Here is a 15,785-nt window from a genome sequence, read left to right on the forward strand (position 1 = left end):
CCACATCCAAATTTGTTCATCTTACATCTGTATAGCTCTGTGCCAAATTTGGTGCTTTTATCAAAAAGTGCACAATATGTTGAAATATCCTAGCTAAACTGCCGCACTATTTCTGACCACCCTGTAGTTAATGTATACAGTTCTTTCTGTCATGTAAACGCTTTACGAAACGCTGTTCCTTGGCTCAGCTAGTTCTTACGCTCTGAAAATGCCTTTAAGATTTTCGCATGCTTAGTACGTACCTGAACTCAGTGCATTTGTACGGACATTGATTACAGTTTTAATTATTTATTTATTTATTTTTGGTCTTGTTTTGTTGGGTATCACCTCCCGAAGCTTGCTTTTCTTTTCTACCAGGTTGTATAATTCTTTTTCGAGGATGCGACGTAGCTGCGTGAGGAACAAATAAATAAATAAAATAAATAAAAAGTAAGTACTTACGTCTAGTGACTCTGGCAAAGCTTCGAGGACATCGGTGGAAGCTGAGATGGAAAACTTTCCATCGTCTGTTCTGGTCAGCGAGAGATTCTGGAACCTTGCTTTGCTGTAGAAGCCTCCGCAGTCTCTCAGACGAGGATTGTGCAGAACCACAGGAATCTACGAAATAAATATGGTTAGTTAATTAAACATAGGAGATGTTGATATTCTTTAATGTAATGGTAGAACTAATAGGAAGAAGTTTCTACAGTTTTTAAACAATATATATATAAATTATCAGAACAATTGAGTGTTTTTGAATTTATTTCCCACACATTGCGGTCAGACAGTCTATTTGTTTTGTTACAGTTTTTTTTCCCACAGAAATCGTGGGATAACAAAACTAACTGAGATGATTGTTTCCTAAGCATGAAAACAAAAGTAATGCCGCTGTCATTTATTGTTCGGTTTCAGTAAGGTTTGGAACACTGATACAAGGGATGTATGAGAACCGTGACAGCTAGATATTTATGAAAATTGATACACTGACTACTTATGGATCGCTAATTATCGTAGTGATAGCCACTCGGTGCGGAAATGCCTTTTTTATCCGCTGTGTATAATACAGGGTTTTTCATAAAGTCTGGACGGATTTAATTCGCTTATAATTTACATATTGAAATCAAATAAAGTGCAAACGGTAGCGGAAGGATTAACTTTTTACCTGTAATCTGCACCAGCTCAGTTCATTCACCGCCACACCTCCAACTGGTGCCTCATCTGAGAACATGATGGCTGAAAGGAGAACGTCGCCATATTCCAACTGCTTGAGCATGGCGTCACAGAAGTTGAACCGGATGTCCAAATCTTCATCATGCAGATCCTGGACTATCTTGATTTTGTAACCTTTGGCCTTGATCGTCTTCTTGGCTATCTTAAACACGGTTGTCTGTGGAATTCCGAGTTCCATGGACCGTCTAGGAATCGACTTCTGTGGGCTGTTGATGATGCTTTCCCTTACCCTGCTCACTGTTGCAGGCGATGTTGGCGGCCTCCCACTTCGAGGACGGTCCAGGACGCTTCCTGTCTCCAAGAACTTAGCATGCCACTTTCGGATTGCACTCTCAGTCGGGCCGGCTTTTTGAACTCTTTGGTTAACTTTCGACACGCCAGAATTGGTGATTTTAGCTCTGCGTACCACAGAACACATTGCGCTTTCTCTTTCACCGACGCCATCTCTGATACGGTGAAAAAAATAGTCTTCTCAGAGGAGTTTTTCATTTATAATTTCTTTAAAAGACACACACACCAATACAGCTTACAACTAACTTTTAACAGTCAACATTAAAACAACAATGAAAACAACAATGGATGGAATTTGGTAAGAAACTGACCTTTGCCCTCCCTCTCCCTCTCTCAACGTGTTCAGAGTTGCCGCTTATCTAACAGTGTTGCCAAGTAAAAATTTAATCCTTCCGCTACCGTTTGCACTTTATTTGATTTCATTATGAGCATTTTTATGAAAATTATAAGCAAATTAAACCCGTCCAGAATTTATGAAAACCCTGTATATATACCAAGCAGTAACCGGATGAGGCTGTGTAGAGTTATACCCCAAAAACACCGGAAAAATGCAGAAAATGAAAAATGTGTGCAGGTAACGTGATAGCTACGGGAGGGAGACACGTGGCCAAAAATACGACAGTAGTGTTACACAAGCAGTGTTGCCATCCCAACACAAACTTATAGTTTATCAAATATAACCTATATTATTTTATGACATTAAAACAATTAGTATAAAACGTGAAAGAAAATAAGCAAAAGATGGGTCATCAGTGTTGCCAAATAAGAGAGATATGAGTCTGTAAATTCGAGAAATTATAGGGCCCGTACACTGAAACGAACAAATGTACAACAACAAAACTGGACAAGGAACAAATGTACAGTAGGGACTAAACCACAGCATGCAGTGACTAACGGGCTTGATATGTCATATCGAGTGTGCGGCTAGGATGAAAAATGTACATATTTTGCCATATTATCTATGACTTTTCTGTTGTATGTATTGACGTATTATGTTAAAGTATCTTGCGCCTGTCTATTACTGGTAACTTGAATGTAGTGTTCTGTCTTCATCGTTGTCTCATGCTAACGTTTCCTATACTCTCGACTGACACCTATCACATGTCATTAATCTTTGCGGATTCATTATGATGTACTTTCTTGTTGCAGATTGTTTGCCTTTCTTGCTACAGTTTTTCTGTACTCTTTTCAGGCGCTACGTCATCGTTTCTGTGGTTTGGAAAGGATGCAGGATTTTATAGTGTTGCATTCCCAAGACAGATCGTTTTATAACTCTCAGGAACGGTTCAAGATATCGATTCCACACAAACGCCATTTGAATTTCTGCGCTACAGGAATACTTGCTGTTCACAATTTCCCATTATGTCACATGGGCCTTCTTCTTTCTACGGTTACTCTAACATGTCTACTTTTTGAGTGAATTCTGTATCAAGCCCGTTAGTCACTGGATGCTGTTCATGCTGTGGTTTACTGCCTACTGTGCATTTGTTCCTTCTGCAGTCTTGTTGTTGTACATTTGTTCGTTTCTCTGTACAGACCCCATAATTTCTCAAATTTACAGCCTCATATCTCCCTTATTTGGCAACATTGATAACCGATCTTTTCCATATTTTCTTTCACGTTTTATATTAATTGTTTTAATGCCATAAATGATATAGGTTATATTTGAAAAACTATAAGTTTGTGTTGGGATGGCAACACTGCTTGTGAGACACTACTGGCGTATTCTTGGTCCCACGTGTCTCCCTCCTGTAAGTGTCAGGTTGAGTGCACACATTTTTCATTTTCTGCATTTTTCCAGTGTTTTTGGGGTATAACTCGACACAGCCTTACCCGGTCACTGCTTGGTACATATATTATACGTAGCGGGTAAACAAGGCATTTCTGCACCGACTGACTATCACCACAATGATTAGCGACCCACAATTACTCAGTGTATCAATTTTCATAAATATCTAGCTGTCACGGTTCGCATACGTCCCTTGTCAGTAATATTTACGAGCGAGTCATGATGTCTACGATACGCAGCGAGCAGCTGTTTCCAAAGCTGCTATTCAACACTGCACATTTCAGCTTCTTTCCCATCCAACCTATTCTCCAGCCTTGGCCCCAAGTAACTTTTTTCTTCCTCCAGAAACTAAAGAAGCATTTGCATAGTTCACGTTACACAGACGATGGTGACTTTACGTCAATCGCCATCGCTATCGAAAAAATGATTGGCGGACCACACTAATATCTTAATTCGATCTTGCAGACCTGTGGTTCTAAATTTTTTTTGAACCTACACTGAGAAAAAAATGTAGGTGGCTTACTTTAAAAAAAAAACTTACATGTGTAATTCCTGTAGTTTTTGGACTTATCGTACAGCAGATGTATAACTGAAAACACATGTTTTATAATACTTTCTGTATAAGTGTTCCATCTATAGGTACTTTCTGTATGAAACAATGTAGGAGGTCAGGATCTCACATATAGCTAATGGACGTATATAACATATAGCTGACGAAGGTCCATAAGTATATGCATGTGATATACGGGAAACTGTTAGATGTCAGACATCCTACAACGGCATGATGTAGCATCTAAGGGCAGTGACTATGTAGCATACGGATAACGTATGCTCCGTACTGATTTCTATAGTAAGCAAGAGGATACCGTATATTTGTACAATATACCGCTGTCCGAAGAACGGATTTTTCTCTGTGTAGTGGCCCTTGGATGAATGCGTATATCCTGAGGGTCCACGTTCTCTTAACCTACTTCGCCCACGCACAAGACTGAGCGTAAGATTTGGTGAAGCAGTGTAATAACCAGAAAAAGGCTTCAATTCTTCAAATCAGCCTTTAAAGTGTATATAATTTGCCTTACATTAGTCATGTTTTCCCTTATATCCCAATTCCTGCAAATGTACTTTTTTGCGTTTCTTTTCTTTAACATAAGTTGCCATCGTCAGTTCTCAAAAGAAGGGGACCAATGAGCACTTCTTTGACCGAGTCTTTTTAACGGAATCTAAATACGCATAAGAAATCACCCTATTATTATAACTATCAGGCACGTACACACAAATTTACTTCAGGAGAAGTTTAAAGCTTGGGGGGGGGGGGAGTGAAATTCAATATGAAATATATTTCAGTATAACGTCCCACGTTTATGCCCTTAAGTTAAGGGAGACGATTATGCCCTTAAGTTAAGGGAGACGATTATGCCCTTAAGTTAAGGGAGACGATTATGCCTTTAAGCTAAGGGAGACGATTATGCCCTTAAGTTAAGGGAGACGATTATGCCTTTAAGCTAAGGGAGACGATTATGCCCTTAAGTTAAGGGAGACGATTATGCCTTTAAGCTAAGGGAGACGATTATGCCCTTAAGCTAAGGGAGACGATTATGCCCTTAAGCTAAGGGAGACGATTATGCCCTTAAGCTAAGGGAGACGATTATGCCTTTAAGCTAAGGGAGACGATTATGCCCTTAAGCTAAGGGAGACGATTATGCCTTTAAGCTAAGGGAGACGATTATGCCCTTAAGTTAAGGGAGACGATTATGCCTTTAAGCTAAGGGAGACGATTATGCCCTTAAGTTAAGGGAGACGATTATGCCTTTAAGCTAAGGGAGACGATTATGCCCTTAAGCTAAGGGAGACGATTATGCCCTTAAGCTAAGGGAGACGATTATGCCCTTAAGCTAAGGGAAACGATTATGCCTTTAAGCTAAGGGAGACGATTATGCCCTTAAGCTAAGGGAAACGATTATGCCCTTAAGCTAAGGGAGACGATTATACCTTTAAGCTAAGGGAGACGATTATGCCCTTAAGCTAAGGGAGACGATTATGCCTTTAAGCTAAGGGAGACGATTATGCCCTTAAGTTAAGGGAGACGATTATGCCTTTAAGTTAAGGGAGACGATTATGCCCTTAAGCTAAGGGAGACGATTATGCCCTTAAGTTAAGGGAGACGATTATGCCCTTAAGCTAAGGGAGACGATTATGCCCTTAAGTTAAGGGAGACGATTATGCCCTTAAGCTAAGGGAGACGATTATGCCCTTAAGCTAAGGGAGACGATTATGCCCTTAAGCTAAGGGAGACGATTATGCCTTTAAGCTAAGGGAGACGATTATGCCTTTAAGCTAAGGGAGACGATTATGCCCTTAAGCTAAGGGAAACGATTATGCCTTTAAGCTAAGGGAGACGATTATGCCTTTAAGCTGAGGGAGACGATTATGCCTTTAAGCTAAGGGAGACGATTATGCCCTTAAGCTAAGGGAGACGATTATGCCTTTAGCTAAGGGAGACGATTATGCCCTTAAGCTAAGGGGAACGATTATGCCCTTAAGCTAAGGGAGACGATTATGCCTTTAAGCTAAGGGAGACTATTATTAATTTAAGCGAATGATGGTGAAAGCATTGGTGGAATGAGAAAGTGGGAGGAAAGGGGAATATCCTGTGGAAACTCACGGAAACAATATTGTCCACCACAAACTTATTTGGCAGGGGATTAGGGATGCGCACGAGACAAGATTTGTGGCTGTCTTGTCTCGAAAATGTGCTGTAAAAGTGATGTCTCGACTCGAAAAATATATATTTCTCTATTGGAAGATCCGTGTCTTGAGTCGAATTGTGTCAGGAAATCCTGTCTCGACTCGTCTCGTGCGCATCCCTACAGGAGATCGAACCAGGGACCTCACATATCAGAGGTAAGCGCCCTGCCACTGAGTGACTGTATCCCCTTGAAATGAGAATAAATCATATTAAAATTTGTAAACTTTCTCCTAAGTTTAGAGTAATTCACAGAAAAGTCGTCTAAACATTTAATGATTCTAAAGTGCATAATTGCTTTCGTACAGTAATAAGAGAAAACATTCTAACAGATTGTGAATCTCAAACGGCCCCTAAATAGTCTATCGGCTCCTAATCGCCCCATTTTGGAAACAAGAACGCCTCCTGGGGGAGGGTAACGCCGACTTTGAGAACCATTGCTGTAGAGTTTAGAATGCTTGTAGGCCATGAATCTTTAAGCAGAGTGAATGACACGAAATCGTTGATTGTGATAATTGTCTCCGCTTTGGTTCGCAAAAAAAAAAAAAAAAAAAAACCTCTATGTGGATTGTCAGGGCTACGATTGCTCAGTAGTAGAACGCTTACCTAGTGCATGGGGTCCCTGGCTCAATTCCCGAGCAATTAAGTTTGTGGTGGACAATATCGTACGTATGGTACTCCTGTTTACTACCACATTATTATTCCACAAATTATTCCATTAGCTTTAATCATCTGTCTCCCTTAGCCTAACAGACGTTAGACTGAAAGATATCTATAAAGGTAACCAAGAAAGTTCTGTCGCTTTTTCACCCACCACCTTCCAACATCGATATGTCATCTAAGACAGTAGTTCTCGAAGTGTCTTAACCAAGAACTACTTTTCCAGTCACTAAAAAGAAAACAGTTAGAAATTATATATCCGTTTGTAAATTTAAATGTTTTCTTACTTTACTAAATTGCAATATTTGATGCTTTTCCGTACTACTTACTTATGTGAGCAAACCTTTTCTGCTATTTGCAGTATTAAAACCTTCAAGTGAAATCGGACCTAAGATTGATGATAACGAAACTTATTCCAGATTTCAATCAAATTATGGAGAAACAGAAAGAATTTCATTCCTCACATTAGTGACCCCACTTTTGAGATCATTGTTTAAAAAGCCATTGATTTTCAGTCTTGAAAGTTACTGCATTTTCAATTGAAATTTCGTTCGCTAGGAAATAATCATGTTTCTTTAGAATAAATTACTTATTTCATTATTTTTCTTGATCTTTTTCTTCTCAGTGGTAATTCTAGTTAGTATATTTTTAATATCATGTTAAATTTCAGATTGCATTGCAAGGATGGTACGCAGATCACCTTCTGAATGAACAAGGGGTCCACGTTGTCGAAAAGTTTGAGAACCTCTGACCTAAGACATACCTGGAAGATCACAAATAGTCCCCATCAGCAACCACGACCTTCTGCCAACGTTCTAGAAGGCCATGGATTCCATCCCAGTAGAACTTGGTCGGCAGTGAAGCGAAGAAGTTATCAAGTGCATTTTCTACCTCTACTAGGGATTTCAACTGGCGTCCTCTAAGGTGATTTCTAAGGAATGGAACACGTGATAATCGGACGGTGCAATGTCTGAGGAGTATAGCAGATGAAATAGTGTTTCCCATCCAAGACGTGGAATGGTGTCCTGAGTTATCCTAGCCACGTGGGGCTTAGCATTGTCCTGTAACAATAGGACGCCATTCAAAAGTGCTGGCTGCACAGTCTTAATTTTTGCTTAAACACGGGTCAATTGTTGACAATACATAGTTTCATTGATGTTCTGACCAGCTGGTAGCAATTCCAGATGCACGATGCCGCAACCAGTGCACCAAACACACACGAGAGCCTTCTTCTGGCGCAGTGTTGGTTTCCGCTGTTTTGGAACTGGTTTATGGGATGCTAAACAATGATGACGGCATCGTGGAACTTCGTACAGGACCCACTTCTCATCACATGTCAACATCCTCTCCACAAATGGCTCCTTCCTGAGACGAGACAGTAAGGGAACACAGGTGTCTGCCCGCGTTGCCTTCTGGTCCGGGGTCAAATTATGTGTGACACATCGATCCAACTTGTAGTGCTTCCCAATATGACGAAGGTGCTGCCGAATGGTTTCTTCACTAACACCGAATTGTAGCCCCAGTTTCTCACATGTCTGGCAACTGTTCAGCTCAATTGCTGCCTGAAGATCTTCATTATATACATGTGTTGGTCTTCCGTCACGTGGTGCGCCTTCGAGTGTTTTGTCACCGTCCTTAAACTTGTTAAACCACCGCTGCACTGTCCGCGTAGTAGAGACCTGCACGGGCCGAATGTTTCGGCCCGAGCCCAATCCAGCCCGAATGTACCTAGGCCCGGCCCCGAAAAGTTTTGGAGATTTTCGGCCCGAGCCCTATCCGGACCGATAAGTATTTTAAAATTCTTGGCCCAAGCCCGGCCCGGGCCCGATAAATTTTAAAAGTTTCATTTTGTAACATTTTTCGCGGGCGCACTTCTTCAACATTTGCCTTTATTCTAATTATCGTTTAACGAAAGTCAATAATTATTAAAGAATTGCAATTAATCGGCCCGCCCAAGCCCGGCCCGTGCAGGTCTCTACCGCGTAGTCACAACACCCTTACCAAAGCCTGGCATACTTTGCACTCCACTGGAGTGGCGTTTGACCCAGTTTGAACTCGTACAGCATACACGCCCTTATGACGCTCTCTGGAGGTCCCACGTCCACTTTGTCCTTACGCAAGTTCATGGTGTAACTGGACTGCCACAATCAGGTAGTTTGATATATCCACATCAACAACTGACTTTTGCCTTATCTCCATTGGCATTCAACTCACGGTGTGAGGGCCAATTGAACACAGACCTCCACAAAAAGCGACAGAACTTTCTTGGTTACCTTTATAGATTGTTATCATCGATGAAAAAAAAGGAGAAGTTGGTGCAAAGAATATGGTGGATATGGAACCTATTTCATTCAATTATAATTTTCTTTTCTTCCTAGGCCCTGGAAACGGACCAGATGATCCTGACTACGTGTGGAACAAAATCTATACTTTTTCTTTCCCGTGGTTCCTAATAAATATCGCTTGAGCCACAATATATATAAAAGAACATTAAAACGTAAATATTATTTATTTATTTTACCTTCATTTAGTGTTCAGGATACAAACTTTTAATTCCTTTAACATCAATAGCTCTGAGGACTTCCTAATCTTCTACCTATCATCTTTCTATTTATTTCAAGACTGTAACTAAGGGGAAAAAAATACAATTTCCTTTTCTTCCTTTTTTCTATACAAAATCTGCTCCGTTATTGCACCTCTGATCTTATTCCTAAGACCAGTACAGATAGATAATAATACAACTATCTAAAAAAATGCTCATAATAATGAAATATACAACATACCGTTGTACGGTACGTGTACAATGCTTAAATTATTATGTAATCTGTACCAATGATTAAGGAATAAATAAAAGTCTTACCTTTTGTAATGAATCACTGATACACATCAGGAAGCTAAGAAGAAGCCAAAGGTTTGACGTCATTCTAACAGATCCGATAATCTCTCTTTTAAGCTTTTGGGACAAAATACGTTTCATGCGAAAGCAGTCCATCCTTCCGTGGAGGTTGAACATTTCAGTTATTCTTTATGAGTTGTTGGAATGCCTCATGCGTGACTCGCTTACATTAATAACAAAACACGAAACAGGAAAATATGCAGAACATACGCAATGGACAGAGAATATTGCACTGTGGGTAGAATGGAACGGTATTATTTTTTATATTTATAATTTCCTCTCTTCACATCCACTGACATTGAATGTGATGGCTGCGATGCGCAGTTTCTCACTTTTCGTTCGTATTATTATTATTATTATTATTATTATTATTATTATTATTATTAAAAAAAGAATCTTTTCATTTTGGTGGTCTGTGCGTCATGGTAATTCATAATAACAAACAGTCATACGCTTATAGATGTCTCTACCTCCATTATCGCTGGCTAGCTAAATATTTAAATAAACATGTATTGTCTACAAGAAAGTCATTGAATAATTGTGTAACTATTGGGTGGTAGGTAGCTAAATTAAAAATAATATTAATGACTGCCAAGGTGATTTGAGGGTACTGATCCCAGGAGACCATAAATTTCATCGTACCTTTGGCTCGATTATGGATAGTTATATCACATTTTTGTCGCTATATTTTGTTTCTCCCGAAAATGTACCAATGGGATCCGAGCACCTTATGTGATTCTCATGGTCTCACAGTAATTTGTGATAATGAGCATAATATATGATGCTCAAGAACCTGAATAGGTTAGTAATTTGTGATATCGAGCATGAGTATCATATATGGTGCTCATGGCCCCAGAGAAAAATAAGATGAGCACCACATATGGTGCTCATAGCAGTCAACCTGTTAAATGTAAACAGCCAGAGCTTTTTTAAGTGCACACGAGTTTAATCTATATCATCGTACAAGACGCAGACGATTCGGGGAGAATAAATCATCATCACCATCATAGGTACTCTGCTATTATTCACAACCGACGAGAGGGTGGGGGAGCCGGGCTTTTCTTTCGGGACCCGGATTGCTGAAGGGCCCGGCGAATACAGAAAATAACAGTAGTATTGGCCCCACTTTGCCTAACTTTTTGGCCCCTGGGTCCCTGCCTCAGGACCCATGGTCCCTGGCCGGGGTCAATGACCTAGGGGTACCTAGGACCACCCCCTAAATTTTGGCAGGGGTACATAGGACCACCCCCCCAGGACCCATGGTCCCTGGCCCGTGTCAATGACCTAGGGGTACTTAGGACCACCCCTCTAGATTTTGGCAGGGGTACATAGGACCACCCCTTAAATTTTGGAAATTGCCAAATCTAAAAATTGGGTGTGGTAGCCTAGGACCACAGTATGTACCTCTATCAGTATTGGGTGTCTATGTCGTTCCCTTTTATGAGTAAAAAATTGCCAAAAATTCAAATTTCGGGGGATTTTGACCTAATTTATCCCCTTTGATGAGGTATTATTATCCTATATGGTTATATGGGCATATACAGGGATTCATTACCTTTCATAAGACATGGGTATATTGGTGCACCTCTTGAAATTTTTGGGAGGTGTACCTTGGCCCACCCCTTCAATTTTTGGAAATTGCCCAATTTAAACATTTTGGTACAATAGTATAGAACCCTAGTATGTATTACTGTAAATTTGGGTGGTCCACTTCGTTCCCTTTTTAGGGGTACAAAATTGCCAAAATTTTAGTACAACCACATGTTTGGGTTTTGGCTCATTTTATTCCCTTGGATGAGGTCCTATTACCTTATATAGTTATATGGGTGTATACAGGTGTTTATTTTCTATTGTAAGACATAGGTACATTTGTGCACCCCGGCAGGAGTGCCTTGGCCCACCCCTTAAATTTTGGAAATTGACCAATTTAAACATTTGGTATAATAGTATAAAACCCTAATATAGATCACTATAAATTTCGGTGGTCCACTTCGTTCCCTTTTAGGGGTACAAAATTGTCAAATTTTTAGTACAACCACATGTTTGGGTTTTTGGCTCATTTTATTCCCTTGGATGAGGTCCTATTACCTTATATAGTTATATGGGTGTATACAGGTGTTTATTTTCTATTGTAAGACATAGGTACATTTGTGCACCCCGGCAGGAGTGCCTTGGCCCACCCCTTAAATTTTGGAAATTGCCCAATTTAAACATTTGGTATAATAGTATAAAACCCTAATATATATTACTACAAAATTTCGGTGGTCTATCTCGTTTCCTTCCAGGGGTACAAAATTGCCAAAATATAAACGTAAGCAATACGTTGTATCACGTGTTTGGGTTTTGACCTAATTCATTTCCTTGGATGAGATCCTATTACCTTATATGGTTATATGGCCATGTATAGGAGTCCATTTCCTATTATGAAACATGAGTACATATGTGCAACCCCGGGAATGGTACCTTGGCCCGCCCCTTAAGTTTTAGAAATTGCCAAATTTAAACATTTGGTATCATAGTACTGGACCCTAATATATATATATATATATTACTACAAAATTTGGGTGGTCCACCTCGTTCCCTTTTAGGGGGCATTTTGTTCCGCTTTAGGAGTGAACCTTGCAATCGTCCCGAGTTTGATTCTTGGAAATGTTGAGTTTAACGTCCCCGCGAAAACGGTGAGAAATGATAGGACGAAACATGAACTTACTTGACTGAGGATTGAAGCAGTGACCTCATACACTAGAGACAATCGCTGAGCCATCGTACACGTGTGTTGATTACTATGCAATGGTCCCGAGTTTGATTCTTGGTGTTAGTTTCAGGAAATGTTATCGTCCCACTTGAAACGATGATGAGAAATGAGAAAACATCATAAACTTACTTGCTTGCGGATTGAAGCAGAGATCTCACATATTTGAGCCACTATGGCCCATTGAGAAGTTCAGTTTGTTGATTACTATGTCATGGTCCCGAGTTCGATTTTTGTGTTAGTTTAAGAAATGTTGAGTTTAACGTCCCCTTGAAACGATGATGAAAAATGATAGGAGGAAACATGAACTTACTTCGTTGTGGATTGAAGCGCTGAGCCGCCGTACTCCATTCAGTGCGAACAGTTTCGCGTATGAAAAGAAGACGAGCAGATTATGTTACATTACACATTTCAGTGCGAGCAGTTTATACTAGGTTTATGTTTCATATAGAAAGATAGAAGATCTGCGTTGTCATCTTTTTTACTTCGTGTGCAACTTTGACCTTGAAGAAAACCTTGTTGACTCAGTGCAAAGCATTGACGTATACACATAATCTTATTGTTTAGTTGGCTGTATTTAGAGATGAATCAGACATGTAAGGTTGCTGGTTCGAATCTAGTTGTGTTCGCTGTAACTCAGTGCCTGAGCGATACTTACCGAAATTTTTCCAGTGTTGCCAACACTATCAGAATGAATCGATTCATTTAGTCGGAGCAGTTTCGTGACGAAAACTGATTTTTGTTTTGCACACAAAAATTTTTCTGAAACAGAATTTTGTTTGTACATAAAAATTTTTCTGAAACAGAATTTTGTTTGTACATAAAAAGTTTTCTGAAACAGTTTTTGTTTTGTACACACAAAAAATTTCTGAAACAGAATTTCGTTTTCGTACACAAAAATTTTTCTGAAAACATTTTTTTTTCGTACACAAAAATTTTCTGAATCAGTTTTTTTTTCGTACACAAAAAATTTTCTGAAACAAAAATTTAGTTTGTTTTTTTTCGTAAAACATTGATTTATTTTACCGGTAAACTGATTCAGAAAAAGAAATTGAAATCGCAGTACAGGAAAAAGAATTTGATTTTAGGATGTGAAATAAAAACACAGAATCATGTTTTTGTACATTTATTTTTAGCATGTGAAAATGAATACAGAATTTCTTTTTTCTTCAAAGGAAGACGTGTCCGTGATGGGTACAAATTCTGTAAAGAGAAAATAAAACATATGAATATACATGGTAATATTTATTTTGTTTCCTGTGAAAGAAGAAAAACAGATTATTAACATCGAACTAACTGATCAAGAGAGAGTGAGGTGAGAAAAGAAACGCAAATGTGACGTACCTGAATTCCTTTTTTTTCTCCACGGGTTTCTGCAAGGTGATGTCATCTGAGTTTTGTTTTCCGCTCGTGCATCGTTGAAGCATGTCCCGTGTTGCGTTGATTCTTTGCCCCGTCTTTGGGAGGTGATGTTGGTGGGATTAGGGAAAAATATGGCTGTTATTCTGTTCTGGCTTTTTTATACCCATAGGGCAATGTCTCGTATGTGTCTGGTATTAATCGGCGTTTTTTATAGTTGAAACTGTACTTCTTTTCTTCAGGTTTTGTGACAAGATGATGATCGTGGGTTCTGTAAATTTTGTGCGGCGTGCTAATGGAGATTTTTTCACTCGATTGATTTATGATCATTTGCTCCAGACTGTTAAAATTTAGCTTTTGACTTGCAGTATAATTGAGTGTGAATCCACGAATTTTGCATACATAACTGGTTGATTTCGTGTCGGGGTTGTAGATTTCCAAGGCGTACTGTTTTGGGCCACCAGACACGAATTTTTTAATGTATGCTTTTGGTCCAATTGATTCCAGTTCATTTGACATTGAACCAAGAAATACTTCTGGTTCTATTGTGGGCTGTGATGGTCGCTGCGTGAATATTACGGAATCTGTATCGAAATATAGTACTCTTTCTTGCAGCAGTTCTAAATATTTGTAGAGTTCCAGACGAGCTTGACACGTTGTAAATGCTCCAAGGACAACATTAGCATTGTGATTTTGTACTGGAACATCATCTTCATACTGCCAATAAAGGTATAACATCGAATCGTTAACAGGTAAAATTTGGTTGACTTTTATATCTGGAGCAGTTAATTTCTGATACAGTTCTTTGGGGTCGTTAATGATGGTCGTTTGGCTGAAATTGTCTCTTATAGCGAGTCGTCCCCAGAAGGCATTCAAACAGAGTTTTGCAAGACTACGACGTGCTGAATTTGTCATTATATTTGCTGCATCTAAAGTTATGCCTTCCCGTTGTTGTACCACTTGAATATACTGCTGCTTTTCTTCTTCGGTGACGCAATTGGCAGGCCATCCAGAAGCTTCCAGCTTAGATTTCAAAAATGTGTTAATGTATTCGCTGAATAATCCGCCAGTCTTGGTTTCTGGATCATATACGGTGATGTCGTAATCCCAAATTTCGTAAATTTCAATGACTTGATACCCAAGTTCAATGGCTTTTTGAATTTCATAGGACACCCATGTTCCTGTTAGGCTTCGTTCACTGTCCGAATGTGTACATTCAGAATCTTGATTTAATGCTGTGGCACAGGCAGCACAAAGTGGAAACAACAACTTCTTATTTGAACGAAATGGCAGCACTGGATGAAACACATTTCTGCTAGGCAAGATCTTCAACTTGACCAATCCGTTGACAGTTTGAATGTCGGGCATTTCTGGATCTCCCTGTAGATATATTCGTGGATGCCCTATTGGATACCGTCCACATTTATTCACATAAGGATACAGGGAGACGATATCCAAGAATTTTATTTCTTCGCCTTCATTTTCATTTGCGACGTGGTACAATTTAATGGCATTAACACGGCCACCATAGAAGCTGTCTCTTGGATTTAATGGTGTCTTATTAGTATAAGGATGTGTGCTTAAAGAAGAGGCCAATGCTGGATTGGATTTTAACACTTGACGAAATTCACATTCCCACATTTCATGTACTTTATATCCCATGGATCGTAATAACTTCATTTTACGCTGTGTTCTCTCGTAGCGATAGTTCATTGTTTCTTCGGAGTTCTCATAAATGGGTTGATCACGGCCTGTAGGGACACATAGAGGACAGCCGTGGAATCTGCACCCTTCAAATTCATACACGTGTTTCTCTTTAGTGTCAGGATCTTTGTAGTAACCGTCCAGATGAAAACCAGCAACATAAACTTCTTTTCCTCTCGCAGCATGTTGAATTGAATGACCCTCTTTTTCCTCCATGTAGGCAAGCCACTACAAAGCAATCCGTGACTGATTGTTTCTGTGACGGTATCCACGTGCAGGGAGAATGCTAATAGTATTAGGTTTTAAGAAATTTCGTCGAAATACTAAATTGCACGCACTCGCCAAAGTGATAGCCTCCAGGAAAGGATTGACGTGAGTTTCT

The 15,785-nt window shown here is 39.5% G+C and overlaps 1 protein-coding gene across 2 annotated transcripts in view; it reads right to left on the reverse strand.

Moving 5' to 3' along the window:
- Positions 1 to 9,805, reverse strand: part of LOC145670546 (ganglioside GM2 activator-like) — a 31,405-nt gene extending 21,600 nt beyond the window's left edge. Inside the window, exons 1-2 of one of the 2 annotated variants that reach the window (XM_081739350.1) lie at positions 9,553 to 9,805; positions 442 to 597 (exon numbers count right to left, since the gene is read on the reverse strand). In XM_081739350.1, the coding sequence (XP_081595476.1) occupies positions 442 to 597; positions 9,553 to 9,705 (309 nt within the window). In that variant the 5' untranslated portion in view covers positions 9,706 to 9,805. Of the gene's footprint in view, positions 1 to 441; positions 598 to 9,213; positions 9,318 to 9,552 lie in introns of those variants that run through there. The other variant, XM_081739351.1, reaches the window with a different exon arrangement.
- Between the last annotated feature and the right edge of the window lie 5,980 nt (positions 9,806 to 15,785).

Source organism: Thermobia domestica, chromosome 14, assembly GCF_964235325.1.
Source record: "Thermobia domestica chromosome 14, izTheDome1.hap1.1, whole genome shotgun sequence".
NCBI lineage: Eukaryota > Metazoa > Arthropoda > Insecta > Zygentoma > Lepismatidae > Thermobia > Thermobia domestica.